Source organism: Bicyclus anynana, chromosome 6, assembly GCF_947172395.1.
Source record: "Bicyclus anynana chromosome 6, ilBicAnyn1.1, whole genome shotgun sequence".
Taxonomy (NCBI): Eukaryota; Metazoa; Arthropoda; class Insecta; order Lepidoptera; family Nymphalidae; genus Bicyclus; species Bicyclus anynana.
In genome coordinates, this window is record NC_069088.1 from 7,919,015 (window position 1) to 7,934,033 (window position 15,019).

The 15,019-nt window shown below is 36.8% G+C and overlaps 1 protein-coding gene across 2 annotated transcripts in view; it reads right to left on the reverse strand.

Moving 5' to 3' along the window:
- Positions 1-13,386, reverse strand: part of LOC112051485 (gamma-tubulin complex component 2) — a 50,353-nt gene extending 36,967 nt beyond the window's left edge. The window contains exons 1-12 of one of the 2 annotated variants that reach the window (XM_024090153.2): positions 13,129-13,386; positions 12,889-13,056; positions 11,408-11,552; positions 10,865-11,051; positions 10,037-10,332; positions 9,206-9,334; positions 8,158-8,331; positions 7,134-7,311; positions 6,064-6,352; positions 4,550-4,665; positions 3,389-3,560; positions 1,805-1,973 (exon numbers count right to left, since the gene is read on the reverse strand). In XM_024090153.2, the coding sequence (XP_023945921.2) occupies positions 1,805-1,973; positions 3,389-3,560; positions 4,550-4,665; positions 6,064-6,352; positions 7,134-7,311; positions 8,158-8,331; positions 9,206-9,334; positions 10,037-10,332; positions 10,865-11,051; positions 11,408-11,552; positions 12,889-13,056; positions 13,129-13,199 (2,094 nt within the window). In that variant the 5' untranslated portion in view covers positions 13,200-13,386. The remainder of the gene's footprint in view (positions 1-1,804; positions 1,974-3,388; positions 3,561-4,549; positions 4,666-6,063; positions 6,353-7,133; positions 7,312-8,157; positions 8,332-9,205; positions 9,335-10,036; positions 10,333-10,864; positions 11,052-11,407; positions 11,553-12,888; positions 13,057-13,128) is intronic. The other variant, XM_024090154.2, reaches the window with a different exon arrangement.
- Positions 13,387-15,019: the final 1,633 nt, after the last annotated feature.

A 15,019-nucleotide genomic window follows, 5' to 3' on the forward strand; every position in this document is an offset into this window, starting at 1 on the left:
TGACACATTTTTCCATACGATAGAACCAATCATTGAGGCAACCATTTCATTCGGAAGTTGGGGTTTCCAAAATGGTCGTTTTGTAGGTAAATTTATTCTTTATTTTAGGGAAAGTATAGAAATCATTAGGGCTTAGGTCGGGGCTGTACAGCGGATGATCTAATAATTCTGTTTTTTTGTTCTAAAAACTCTTTTGTTCTGTGCGCGGTGTGAGAACTCGCATTGTCGTGATGGAGGATGACGCAGCGGTTGCATTTCTCTTTACGGAGTTCAGAAACGACCTGTGGCAAAAAAATTATAGCATACCATTCTGCATTAACCGTTCAACCGTCAAGAGGAATACTCGCAACATGGCCGGTTTTGGAGACAAACGTGGCCACCATTTTTTTTTTTGCAACACTCCGTAAACGAACAATTTTTGTTAGCTCTAACTCATTTTCGAACACCCAAACTCGTGACTGGTTTTTTGTGTCGGGTTTGTAGGCATATATCCAGGATTCGTCACCTGATACGATGTTGTATGATTTGAGGATCCTGCGTGGAATCTTTCGAGGGTTCTGACGCACCAAGTAACACGAGCTGCTTTTTGCTGTTCACAGAGCGAATGCGGTATCCATCGGGAAAGCAACTTTTTTACACGTTCATGCAAGATTATTTGTATTCTCATGCCAATGTCTAAAGTTGCCTGAATTTCCCGGTATGTCACATGTCGATTTTCCTCAATCAGCTTACGCACAGCATCTACGTTTTCTTGGGTGACTGCAGTTTTTGGACGACCTTGACGGGGATCATCACTAAGCTTGACACGTCCACGTTGAAATTCAGCAAACCAGCGATAAATTGTGGTTTTGGATGGGGCTTCATCACCAAATGCAGAAATCCTCCGGTCAAAACACTGTTTTCGTGATAAACCACTTCGAAAGTCATAATAAATCATCGCTCTTGAATTTTCTCGAGTCAAATCCATTTTCTCAACGATTAAACAAGTTTGACAAAACCTTGTGACAAACAAACAAGACCGAGAGATAAATAAATCGAATACCATCGTTTTTTAAAACCAAGAAGATTTCAATTAAAAAGATGTAGATATAACAGGAACAGTGGAAATATTCCATTCCCGATACTTTTAGTGCAGCCCTCGTACAAAATATAATACAAAGACTATTAAAAATTTATAAAAAAAATTAACCCTCGCGCTGCGGGACATTTGAGTGCCCATACAACCGGTGAAAATGACTAGTGATTTATACCCTCATTTTCAATTTGTTTATTGGTAAACAGTACTCATCAAGAAAGGCTGTAGTATAGGTCTGAACGCTTGGACAGTTTGTGGTCATTCATGTAAAGCAAGTGAGATATGAGCTCACCACCCCTGTCCCGTGCGAAGGCGATAGCCTAGCCCTGAATCCCGCAGTATAGTACTGAGAGGACTAAGAGCTAGGCAAAACCAAAGAGGGCTCAAAGTATTACCCTGGAAAATACCCCGCCTAATCACAATCAGTTCAGTCAGAATACTCAGAATTGCCTGGGTGACGAAGGCCATGACATCCAGATTACATTGAATGGTTCTATGATATCCAAATGAAGGAAGGAAGGAACTAAATCGTAATTGTAAAAAACTTACACACAGGTATTTGTTATTTTACAGGTGTTGTTTAAAAAAGGTAATTAGAAAACACCTAAAGGAACAACGGTTATATAAATTTCTACTTTTTTGTAATACAAAAAACTTACCATATCGATGCTCTGTATAAGCACTTTGTTGTATAGCCATACTGTATATATCACAATAAAGCTAACTTACCTTATCGAGGCTCTGTATGAGATGACACCAGGACGGCTCGATGACCTCGACGCACATGTAGTACTGCAAGTGCTGCACGCAGCTCAGCATCCGCTGCCGCAGCGCGAACGCGTCCGCGTACAGCCGCGCCTCGGAGAACCTCTTCACCACTTTGTTGTATAGCCACACCCTACAAGATATCATACTAAAGGAGATGGTCCAAAATTGTATGGAGCCAGTCATTGTACCCTAGCGGAAATAAAAGAAAATACTTTTTTTTAACTATTTTTGATTATACAAATCTACGAATTTACTTTAATTCTTTTGAAATAATATTCATTATCTCCCAAGAAATGCAATAATAATGGCGGATTTATGACGTTTTCAATGCAGTAATCGATTTGACGTTTGCTGTCAATTGTCATGTCATAGTTGCTGTAAGGGCACCATCTTGATATAACTCAAAAACTTGGGTTTTAATTTTATTTATTTCTTTTTATTTAGTTACATTTATTCACTTTAATAAATTTTAATAAGATCCTTGTATTTTTTAAATTTTAATGATACGGGGTACAAGAGTGGACCTGAAATGGACCATCTCCTTTAACATGCAATGAACTATTTTTAACCGACTACAAAAAGGAGGAGGCTCTCTAGTTGATTGATATGTTTTTTTCTGTATGTACATCGATTACTCGAAGCCGCCTGGGCTAATTCGGAACATTATTTTTTTGATTAAAAGGGTATAACTCCCCATACTCATCATATTAGGATGTTGGGATCCTGGTGAAATCGAGGGGAACTTTAAAAAATTAAAGGGGTGAAAAAATTATAGGGTAGACTGGTGTGTTTCATTTTTTTGATAAAGTACAAGTTAATAAAAGTCTGGATCGATCTGGTGATGGAGTCGAAACACAGACGAGAGAACTCTTTTTTACTATCTGTTTGGGTTTAATTAATTTGTATTGGTGTGAACTTTTCATCTAGATGGGTTGTGACTATCATTAGCGATCTGGTGATGGAGACGAAGAACAATTAAGGAAACTCCTTAACGGTTTACAGTAGCTACATTGTGTTTGGGCTTGATTAAATAGTATTGATGAGAACTATCCACCAAGGGTTGTGATTATCATTAACGGTCTGGTTATGAAGACAAAGGGCAATTAACGAAACTCCTTAACAGTTTACAGTTGCTACGATTTGCTGACCTTACTTCAATATGCCAAGCCACTACCACTACTCATGCTGAGGCATCACTCTGACACGGAATTTAATACCTATTAAATAATTTATTTGAATCTAAGTCAGCGCTATTCTTTGCAAGGGTTTGACACGACTCAGAGTAACTTACACCTGCCTTTGCCTTTGGCGAAATTTTTCTTGTCTAGATCTATAAAAGGTTTCACCAATAAAAAGCTACACTATATGATACAACTAACCAGCAACAAAGGACTTAGTAATAGTCGAAAATAAATACAACCGACTTCAAAATCTACAAACGTACCCACTAAACTAAAATGCGAATAGTAAAATCATGATATTATTATGTTCTATATGCTGATCAATTTCATGACGGTGCTAAAAAACAAAGGACTTGTCACTCACCTGCAAAGTAACCTTTCCACGTGTTTACAGAAGAACAGATGCCTGAATATCATCTGGTAGCACGCGATGGCCTTGTGGTTGAGTATGAGCGACACCGGCCACTTCACCTCCATACCGAACGAGAACGTCTCTATGCCGGTCAGCGGTAGACAGTCTTTGTTCTGTTTGTACTCTATGGTAATATAAAAAAATAATATTAAACACTTATCACTAACAAACATTTCCCTTGATAGTAATTGGCACAGCCTAACGATTCAATCCGAGCCGTGAGCCGTGATAGCTCAGTGGACAGGGGCGTCTTTACCTATGATGCAGAAGGTGCGTTGCACCCGGGCGCCGTGATCCCAGGGCCGCCCCAGCGCGGGTTATAATGGAAATTAATGTGTCTAGTTTTAGCAAACAAAAGCAAATAGGTAACTTACAAGGTGTTTGCTACACAGACAGTTTGTGGTAATTTGAATTAGTGCTGTTTGTACATATTCCATTTTAAAAGTGTTCAGCACGCTTAGGTACTAAAGGGCGGTGATGATTGCACCCGGGCGCTTCATGAACTAGAGACACCTCTGCCAGTGGATATAACTTCTGCGACTGATTCCGAAGGGTGTGGGTTTGAATCTGGTTCACGGCATGCACCTCCGACTTTTCAGTTGTGTGCATTTTTAGAAATTAAATATCACGTGTCTCAAACGGTGAAGGATAAACATTGTGAGGAAACCCGCATACCAGAGAATTTTCTTAATTCTCTGCGTGTGTGAATTCTACCAATCCGCATTGGGCCAGCGTGGTGGACTTTTGGCCTAACCCTCTATATTACTTAGATCTATCCATCTATGATTTTTTGTCAGCTGATTTTTTAGACATTGCCAGGTGTTTTAAAGGGAACAACGCAAAGAATCATCCAAATCATACAGATTTTCTTCAGAAAATAGGCCATATCCCATACAGGCACTTCCATATTATACTAATATTATCTAGAGACTACCTAATCGAATTGATCCAAATCCATTTTAAAAATTCTTTCATCAATGGAAAGCTACAAGATTATCGAGTAACATAGACTATATTATAACCACAAAATATCCACGGAAATAGGAACTACTTAGGTGAATTTTCGGCGTAAATGCTAGTAAAACATATTATTATTATTAATATGTGACATACCATTTTCCTCCTCAGTCTCAATAGATAGGATTTTGAACATCTGGAACTGTAAGTCGTAGGGAAGTAGTTCTACCCTCATGTCTTCGTTGTAAGGATCGTGACTAGCGGCAGAGAGTCTAAACAATAAAAAGTAGTTTCTTTTTTCATTTAAAAAAATACATAAAAGAATAGAGACGTGATAGCCCTGTGGATATGATCTCCGCCTTCAATTCGAAGGGCGTTGGTTCGAATCCGGTCCAGGGCATGCCTGAGTTTTAGGTTAGTGACATATCTAATAGTATAAAATCTTTGACAAAACACTATTTAATATTGAAATTTTTTGAACGATCCAAGACAAGATGTCCCTTTCTTTCAATAGGCTAGTTGACACATTTTTTTAAATGGTCTTAAATAGTTCAATAACGTAATTACATGAAATTTTAGTTTTTAAATATGTTTTTGACAATACGAGCTAAAACGCCTGTCGACCATGATGGTCTATATATCAACTGTTTCATGACGTCACTACAATAGATCCCAGAACAATTATTAAGACGTTTAGTACATCAATTGTGTTAGTGACGTCACAAAATCGCAGCGTTTTTGACGTTTGGAAAATTTTAAAAAATACGTCATATTTAAATTAAGTTTTAAAAAAAATCCTTAACTTTTATTAATTGATAACGATATATTTCGGACCATATATATAATGATTTATTTATTTTGCTATCATCCGCGAAAATTCGGCGAACCCATGCGACAACGTCACCCAGGTCCGACAAAATACTCTCTACGTACGTTTCACCCCGAAACCGGAGCATCCTCAGGAGATGTTGACTCTACAACGTGCAATTGCAAAGTCAATTCTTCTTGAAAAAATTCTTTGCAATTGCACGTTGTAGAGTCAACATCTCCTGAGGATGCTCCGGTTTCGGGGTGAAACGTACGTAGAGAGTATTTTGTCGGACCTGGGTGACGTTGTCGCATGGGTTCGCCGAATTTTCGCGGATGATAGCAAAATAAATAAATCATTATATAATCATGATGAACTTCCGCAAAGTAACGCCTGCTTCTATCCAATATATTTCGGACCCTTATTCCATGTACTGCACGAAATTAATATTGTTTATATTATATATGAGTCTTTTTCTTTTTATTCTTTACAAGTAAGCCCTCGACTACAATCTCACCTGATGGTAAGTGATGATGCAATCTAAGATGGAAGCGGGCTAACTTGTTAGGAGGAGGATGAAAATCCACACTCCTTTCGGTTTCTACACGGCATTGTACCGGAACGCTAAATCGCTTGGCGGTACGTCTTTGCCAGTAGGGTGGTAAATAGCCACGGCCAAAGCCTCCCACCAGCCAGACCTGAACCAATTAAGAAAATCTCAATCAGCCTAGCCGGGGATCGAACCCAGGACCTCCGTCTTGTAAATCCATACCACTACGCCACGGAGGCCGTCAAAAACCAATTGCTCTACTATTAGCATATTTTTAATATTGACAATAAAAAAAAACAAATACCCAATTACCTCAGGCACAGTCCTAAAAGGCTCTCCAATTTGGAAGGTATGATATCATCAATCTTCTTAGACAACTCCTGTTCAGTGGCATCCATAAACTGCACAATGAAATCCCCTTGACTCATGAGGAAGTAATTCTTGACCGACTTCAATCTCCCCATGAGATCATACTCCTTCAATAGCAACTCCAGCAGTGACTTGCTGGCGAATGCATACGCCTTTTGTATTATGGCACCATAGTTTTGTTCCCTCAGCGAGTATTTGATTTCCTCTGTATTCGGTTTGGCGATCGAATTACCTGGAATATACATTAAGATGATAGTCCAGTGGATATCCTCTGCCTCCAATTCCGGAGGGTGTAAGTTCGAATCCGATCAGGGGCATGCACCACAAACTTTTCAAAAAAAAAGAGGAGGTTTGTTACCTCATAACTTCGTAATTTCTTTACCATTTTAACAATTTTTTGTTTGAAAGAGTACAAGTTCCAGATTGTTAGATATAAGTCCTATTTAATTTTCATGAAAATCGGTTCAGTAATTCTGAACCGATTGAGATGAAATTTCCCGTACTGTGGCGATATCGTTCACTATACTAGGTATCACTAAAAACAGAAAAATTAAATCTTTTTAACAAAAAATTAAACCAATTTCAAAATTACAAAACTAAAAAGCGTTAAATAACATCGTATGTGCTACCTTCTGATCACTTTGAAGGCGGTGCCACACACAGTGATGCATTTACTTAAGTCGATTAAATCTTTAATTAATACATCACTGGTTTGGCACCGCCTTCAAAGTGATCAGATGGTAGCACATACAATGTTTGTAATTTTGAAGTCGGTTTAATTTTTTTGGTAAAAAGATTTTATAAGAAACTAATATCACGTGTCTCAAAGGAAACCTGCATACCTGAGAATTTTCTTAATTCTCTGCGTGTGTGAAGTCTGCCAATCCGCATTGGGCCAGCGTGGTGGACTCAAGCTCAGCAATGAGCCAAATATGGGTTGATAATGATTGATGAACCTGCCAGGGTATTACCACAATACTTACCGCATTGGCTGATGACATTCAAATACTTACCGCATTGGCTGATGACATTCAAATATTTCCCAGTCCTCAGTATGATGTCCGTGGATTTCTCCAGAAACTTCGGCACCCGGTCCCTTTGCACGCAGTAGCGCTTCTCCCAATAGTCAGCGGAATAGTCCACTGGCAACTCTTCTTTGTTTACCAGTTCATTGTCTTCTATCATAAATTCCTAAAATTATAAAAAAAATACAGTTATTAATTTATTAGTGTTACTAGCGGCCACCTGCGACTTTCTCCGCGTGGAAATCAATGTAAACTTATATTGTGTATGTACTACAAGCCGTATTTCACCACTTTAGGGGTCGAATTTAAAAAAATTTTGAATTACATTATGTTTTGTATTTTTTTTATGATTTATGAACAAATTTTTAAAACTGTAACTCTAAAAATGAAGGACTTTCCATACAAACTTTCAACCCCTATTTTACCCCCTTCTCATTTTATTTTTGCATTGAAAAGTATCCTATAACCTTCTCCGTATTATGGTCTTGAACCGTGCCCAGTTTCATTCGAATTCATTCAGTATTTTCAGCGTGATGCCCGAATAACAAAAAACACGGACAGACAGACAGACAAAAAATCGAAAAAAAAATATTATTAGCTTCAGTATCTATTATATAATGTCCCCAACGAAAAATTTCAAAATATCTCCAAGTTTAAATTACATTTTTGTACATTCTGTACAAAAATGTAAATGTACGGAATTTGTATTATAAGTATGGATTCTAGACGGAGCTGGTGTCTTTTATGCCACGCTAACGTTTGTTGTTGTATGTATAGAATTCGAACAGTTTTATTATAAGTATAGATATATATAGATTAGGTAAAGCCTGAATACTTCTAGACATCACAAAATTGCATACATTGCAGGATATTTAGGCTAGTGTTGCATGCACTACCCAACAGTTGAGTGCCAGGCCCAGGCCGGCTTCAAAATGCACGCGTATATAAGCAGCTTGTTGTCAACTTAGTGCTTCTGTAAAGCCAGTGGAATGTAAATCAAATGAAAACATACTTGAAAAGGATCGACAATAGTCCCTTTATGTATCCACTGGTCCAAAATATTGAGATATGGGCGACAAGCTCTCTCAGTGAGGAACAGAGCTATCTCCTGCGCGCGCGCGTCGCCCGTCAGGGTACTGGTCTTCTCATGCAGCACCGTCAGCACGGAGCCACCTCTTAGCTCACTCTGAAAATAGATTGTGGGAGAGTCAAATGCAGTCAAAATCAATGTTCATTTATTTCAATTTGGCTTAGTTTCAAGCACTTTCGAAACGTTAGGTAAAAATATTATTAGATAATGGTGTTTATCACCATTTTACAAAATTATCTAGAACTAAGTACACCCTAACTAAACCAGAGAAAAAAGTTTGACGTGTAAATATGTTACTTTATATCAATAAAGGAATACCTTTAGTTACTTAATGTCAATAAAGGAATACCTTCAGTTACTTTATGTCAATAAAGGAATACCTTTAGTTATTTTATGTCAATAAAGGAATACCTTTATTGACATTAAGTAACATAGTGACACCACAAAATAAATACATAATTTTTAAATTAAGTTTTCAATTCAATCCTAAACTTTTATTAATTGATATTGATATATTTGAGACCCTTATTCCATGCACATGAAATTAATATTGTTTATATTAAATTTGATATGAGTCAAGTACGCTATTCCTTGACAATTGATTAATTTTGTAGCTCAATAGCGGAATTCAGTAGTGCTAACATGCGACCAACGATTAACTTTGTAAAGAGAAATTTGTCCATTACAAATTTCAACCAATGACAATGCAACCGAAAATACCGCTATCACATTCAATGCGTTGGGACGAAACAGATGGTACTGAACCATTGAACTAACTAACTCCGCCATTGGACAACATTTTGCCTGTTTCTCTTCCCTTGGTAATGCTAGCCCTGGAGGTAGGCTAAAAGCAACATTTTCAACTCTGATGCAATGACTTTAGTCTTTATTACTTGTCATAGAGATGGAAAAAAGTTGCCAAATCAGCTAGGAAGCAGAAATAGTTATAAATAGTCCTGAGATAGATTACCTTCCCAATGCTGGTAACGATGGCAGCTAAGACTTGCATTGTATGCATTGTAGGCAGCACGAAGTACCAGAGCTTCTGCAGTGTTAGGCTTGATGACATTTGTTCAGTCTCCAATTGAGCTACCATTGTCTGAAAGTAGAAAACAATTATTTGTTTTTTTTTAAAACAACCACTAATATTCTCCACCAGCTCAGCCCCGCGGTGCCTACATAACATGTATACCTAGCCTACACGTAATTTAAATTTTCTGGGATATTTTTTGTTATTTTTCAGTATTTCCATTTTAAATTTCATCCAAATCAGTTTAGTAGTTGCGAAATTAAAAAGTAACAAACATCTATACAGACTTTCGCGAAAATCTCAATCGGCCCAGCCAGGGATCGAACCCAGGACCTCCATTTTGTAAAACCACCGCGCATACCACTGCGCCATGGAGGTAGTCAAGGATGCAGTTGATGGGACACAAGAAACTAGGTTATCACAAATATTAATAAAGCACAATTGTTTATTCATTCTTATTGTAAAGCTGTGAAATATACACCCAAGTTTTCACATCTTAATAACAGATGTTAACAGTATGTATAGTCTTGATTGAATATAACTGGATAATTAATTAAGTAAAGAGAAGCAATAAAAAATCTGAAAGCACAGTGTTGGTCGACCCCCAACTAGGTGGGCCGAGGACATCAAGCGAGTTGCAGGGTGCCGCTGGATGCTCGTGACTTGAGACTGTTTTGTTTAGAAGTGCAAGAGGCCTATGTCCAGCAGTGGAAATCCATTGGCTGTTAATGATGATGATTATGAATAACAAAACCTGTTTATAATACTCACATAATAGTCTTTTAGCAAGATCTCTATAGCACCAACCAATGCATGTAGCACCTGACCAGACCACATGTCACAGCTCTCTATAAACCTCCTCACTATGGAATAGTTTGACGCTAATGGCAACATCTGTTGTACTATCTGTTTGAGCGCATCATCCAGTTCATCGGAAATGAGGAATGTTCTTTGATCATACGTGTCCTTAACTGGCTGGTGAACTATAAAGTTGCCGGGAATTCCAGAGAAGATATACAAGAGTTCATCTATAATTATATTCTCTTGTGAGAGAACGGGAATTCCAGCTGAAATAAGTATTTATTGTTATTAGTTAAATTAATAAATATACTAAAGCCATACTCAAGGAGTACTGTTTACTAACAAACAAATTAAAAATGAGGGTATAAGTGACTAGTCATTTCACACCTAATAATAATTATAATTAACTTGTTCTTAGATTAATGAAAATACATTTGATTAATAAGCCTTAAATGATTAGTTATAGTTAACATATTTTGAATAATATTTTATAATAAAACAATACATAATTTAAAATAAAAAGTTATGAAATGTCATGCATTTTCTACCCTCATATCTAATTTGTTTGTTAGTAAACAGTACTCCTCGAGTATGGCTTTAGTATAGTAATATCTATCAAAGTAAAGATTTTAAGGTTATTATTTAAAAGTTTTTATTACAAATCACTAGTGGATGCCCCACAATTTCATTATTATTAGTTCCTGTGGAAAAATTTGGAGAAAAATATAGCTACATTTTTCGTTAACTGGAGCATTCCATTTGTAAAAGAGTTTAAATGAATTATCATATTATGCTTACCTAATGAAGAGATCAAAGGTAATTGCTCTTTAGGGAAATCCCACGACATAGCAGGATGGTCTTTCTGCCAGTTGGGCAAATCTAGATTCTTATACCAATTGGGCACTGTTTTGACTTCTTTCTCCTCAAATGATTTCATGACTAATTTCTTACTCTCATCTACAGCTTTTAGTAATTTGTCTTTAATCTGTAACAAGATATGTTTTCAAAATGTTAGTAATTAAATTTCACAATAAAATTAAAAGTGATATGTTGCTTTGTTCTGATGAAACAGGGAATCAAAGTGTTTCAAGAGATTTTTGCATTTTATGTTAATGAAACACAGTAAAAGCTCCTTATTCACGCTTCCTTTATTCACATTTTCACTATTCACTGATCAAAGGAGTTCGTTTCAAATGATATACTTTTAACAAAATACCTTGTACAATTTAAAAATATTACCATATTGTACTATAGGTGGTTAAAAAAGTCAAATTAAAAAGTAACTAATATCAGTAATAGAAATTAGAATTAAAAACATAACAAAATAATAAAAATAAATACCTGGGGGAGGTCTTCTTTGGTAATCTGGTGTTTATTATCACCTAAAATAGGTTTAGGAGCCACTTTTGGCTTTGAAATTCTAGACTTCTTATCTTCGTGAACCAATTTATAGAATAGATAAATCAGATCAGGCAAATAGTCAATGCTGAAAACAGAAATTATCGTCACTATAGGTACTTAGTTAATTAAAACTACTTTAATCATTTTAAATAGTAGCGGGAAATTATTAGCCATATAATAATAACGGGTAATAATTAGAATAAGGTCGCCTCGACCGAGGGGTTTTGGGGAGGGGGGAGGGGAGGGGGGGAGGTGGGGGACCTCCCTACGTTATTTATTTACCGCTGAAAGTAGTAGTTTTTTTTTTATGATTTTTTTAAATTTACGAATTTTTTAGGTTAAGTACGTATATTTGTAGGTCAAACCTCACTGGTATAATCACGGTTCACTCACAATCATCTTATGCATCACTTGTAACAAGATAATTCACTTTTTTTTACAAGAAAACTAAAAAAAACTTAATAGTATTGTAAATGATTAATTAATATTGTAAAAATTAATGACAGTTATCAGCTGTGTCAACCATAGACCAAGTTTTTTATGACTGACACAGACTACGGCTCTGGGTTCCAGATTTTTGACATAGAATAGCAAATTTGTCACAGATTAACAAATACTACTAATAAATTCGAAATTATTGCCAAAATTAATGGATGGATGGATATCATCTTTATTGTACTGATAATGCCAAACTTCTTCTGTGCCAAAGTTTTAGTAATAGCAGAAAGCATTTTTAAGTGGCTACGCCAGAAGACTCGCTTCGTCGCCCCTTCATTCAGCTTCACCTATTCGGACCTTAGTTTCGCTACAGAGGTCGCCGGCTCGCTTCGCTCGCCACCTCCCCCTTTCGCTCAACTAGGCCTCATAGGTTTGCTTCATTCAGGACCTTCTTCGCGAGCTTCTGGCTTCGCGCTTTACAAAAACACTCTAGGGGTAGGGCAGACAAGACTGCTTGGAGTCGGGGTGCCCAAATTTTGTAATTATCTAACACTATTTAATTATCTGTGGTTATTCTAGGTTTACTGTCATGCATCTGTGGCTAAAAACACGTTTGTTAGGTTAGTCTGTGACATTATTGCTTTAGTCAAATGAAAATTGACAAAAATATTAATTGTATTTAATTATTTATGTTTTTTTGGGATTTCTTGTTAAAAATGTGTATTATCTTGTGTTGTGAGTTATGCTTGTGATAATTGTGAGTGAAAAAATATAAAACCAGTGACTTTAGACCATGAAATCTGGCCAAAATATACGCACATAACCTAAAACTTTTTTAACAAAAAAAAAAAAAACTATCAGTCTCAGCGGGTAAAATCATGTTGTAGAGGTATTATTAGACTCCACAATATCCTCTGATATCATCATCTTATTTCTAGGAAGGCGACCTTATTCTAATGCCAACCCATAATAACTTTACACACCTGCGATTTCGCATCTCCTCGTACTTTTTTAAAAACGCTTTTGAATTGGACGCCTTAAGTGCCAACCGTTGTGCGTATTCATTCACTTGCTTTGAAGATAGATTACTATTGCCGTAATTAGGATCATTTTGAAGATACTCCAATACAATATCAGCTTCTAAGTTACATCTGGAATTGAATTAATTGAAGTCATTAAACAAGTACTATTATTAAGATGAGAGCGTAAGATGAAAAACGTACCCTAAAGCATCTAAAAGCTCTTTAATAGTGCTTTGCATTTCTTTCTCGGGTAATATCCAGTTTTGAAACATTTAACAAAACAATTTTTAACAAAAATCTATTTGTTAACTGCTTCATACAATATGAATTGTAATTGATTTTTTGTAATTAATGTTTGTTGTTTTATTTGTTTGTAATTTGAATCACAGATCACTTTATTTTAAAATAGATAGATTTTTGGAATTTGGATTTTTGCATGACATTGACAATGACGGAAACATGACAGATTGTGACAGATTGAGATTTTGTGGGGTACACAGATAAATAAGGGAAGACAGAGTATTGGTATAAATGGTAGGTAACGCCTAGTTCGGACTACTTTAGTATTTTAGTCGACTACGAACGATTTTTGGATTTACCGCCTAAAAATCGTTCGTACTCATACATTTACGAGTCGGTACAAGTATGTTCGTACTCGTCTCATCATCATCATCATCATCATCATCATCATCATCAATCATCATCATCATCATCATCATCATCATTATCAACACATATTCGACTCACTGTTGAGCTCGAGTCTCCTCTTAGAATGAGAGGGGTTAGGCCAATAGTCACCACGCTGGCCCAATGTGGATTGGCAGATTTCACACACGCAGAGAATTAAGAAATTGCTCTGGTATGCAAGTTTCCTCACGATGTTTTTCCTTGACCGTTTGAGACAAGTGATATTTAATTTCTTAAAATGCACACAATGAAAAGTTGGAGGTGCATGCCCCGGACCGGATTCGAACCCACACCCTCCGGAATCGAAAGCAGAAGTCATATCCACTGGGGTATCACGGCTCTACTACGTACTCGTCTAAAATACTAAAGTAGTCCAAACAAGGCCTTAATCATGTATTAATGATGTTTACAAGGTTTTTGTAGACAAACCCTTCGATATATTCAAAAATCTTTGAATCTTAATTTGACACACTTTCCGATCTTCGATTAGGATGAAATTGTGCACACGCTCTGAGTTCTGATGACAATATATAACTAGCTAAGAAAAGTCATTAAAAATCCAATATGGTGGCCTCCACAAGATGGCGGACTGGCTGTTTAAAAACCACCCCCATTATATGGATATCAAATAAAAGGGTTTGCTGTCAGAATTACGAAAAAAAAGTTACATAACTTAAATACAATATTTATAATTTTTAGTGCGTGCTAAAAGCGTGTTTTTAAGTTTTTTAAACTATTTAAAGTTATAAGGTTATTATTAAGTTATATAGTTAGTTATAAAGTTATATATTATAAAAAAAAAGTGTGTCAGCTCCGTCGCACGAATGGAGTTTACTCTTTTCAATAGCAACGCCAGAAAAGTGAAAGGTGCGCAACCGAGGTGCAGCGCTGCGTGCGCGCCCGCCAACAGCGTGCACGTGCGTGCGGACGCGCTAGGCATGTGCACGCTATGGCGGCTACGTACGGTGAAAGGTGCGCAGAATAGGTTGCGCACAAAAAACGTACCGAGGGGTATAAATGAAAAATCGATTGTTAAGGAGTAAACTCCAATAAGTTATGAAATGACATGCGTTACGTTTTTTGTGCGCAACCTATTCTGCGCACCTTTCACCGTGCGCTGTGCCGCCAACAACTTGCACATCGTACCCATGTGCACGCTGTAGGCGGGTGCGCACGCCGCGGCCTGCTGCACCTCGGTTGTGCACCTTTCACTTATAAGGCGCGAGTATTGAGACGTGCTTCGAGCTAACTTTTTGTTTTTTTTAACATACACACTTTTTTTTGTTGGTAAACAGTGCACATCGAGTAGGGCTTTAGTAATACTTATGTTAAAGAAGACTAAATGTATAGAATTGTAAAATAACTAATAGACTTTATAATATACTTCACATTATATTTTTTACTC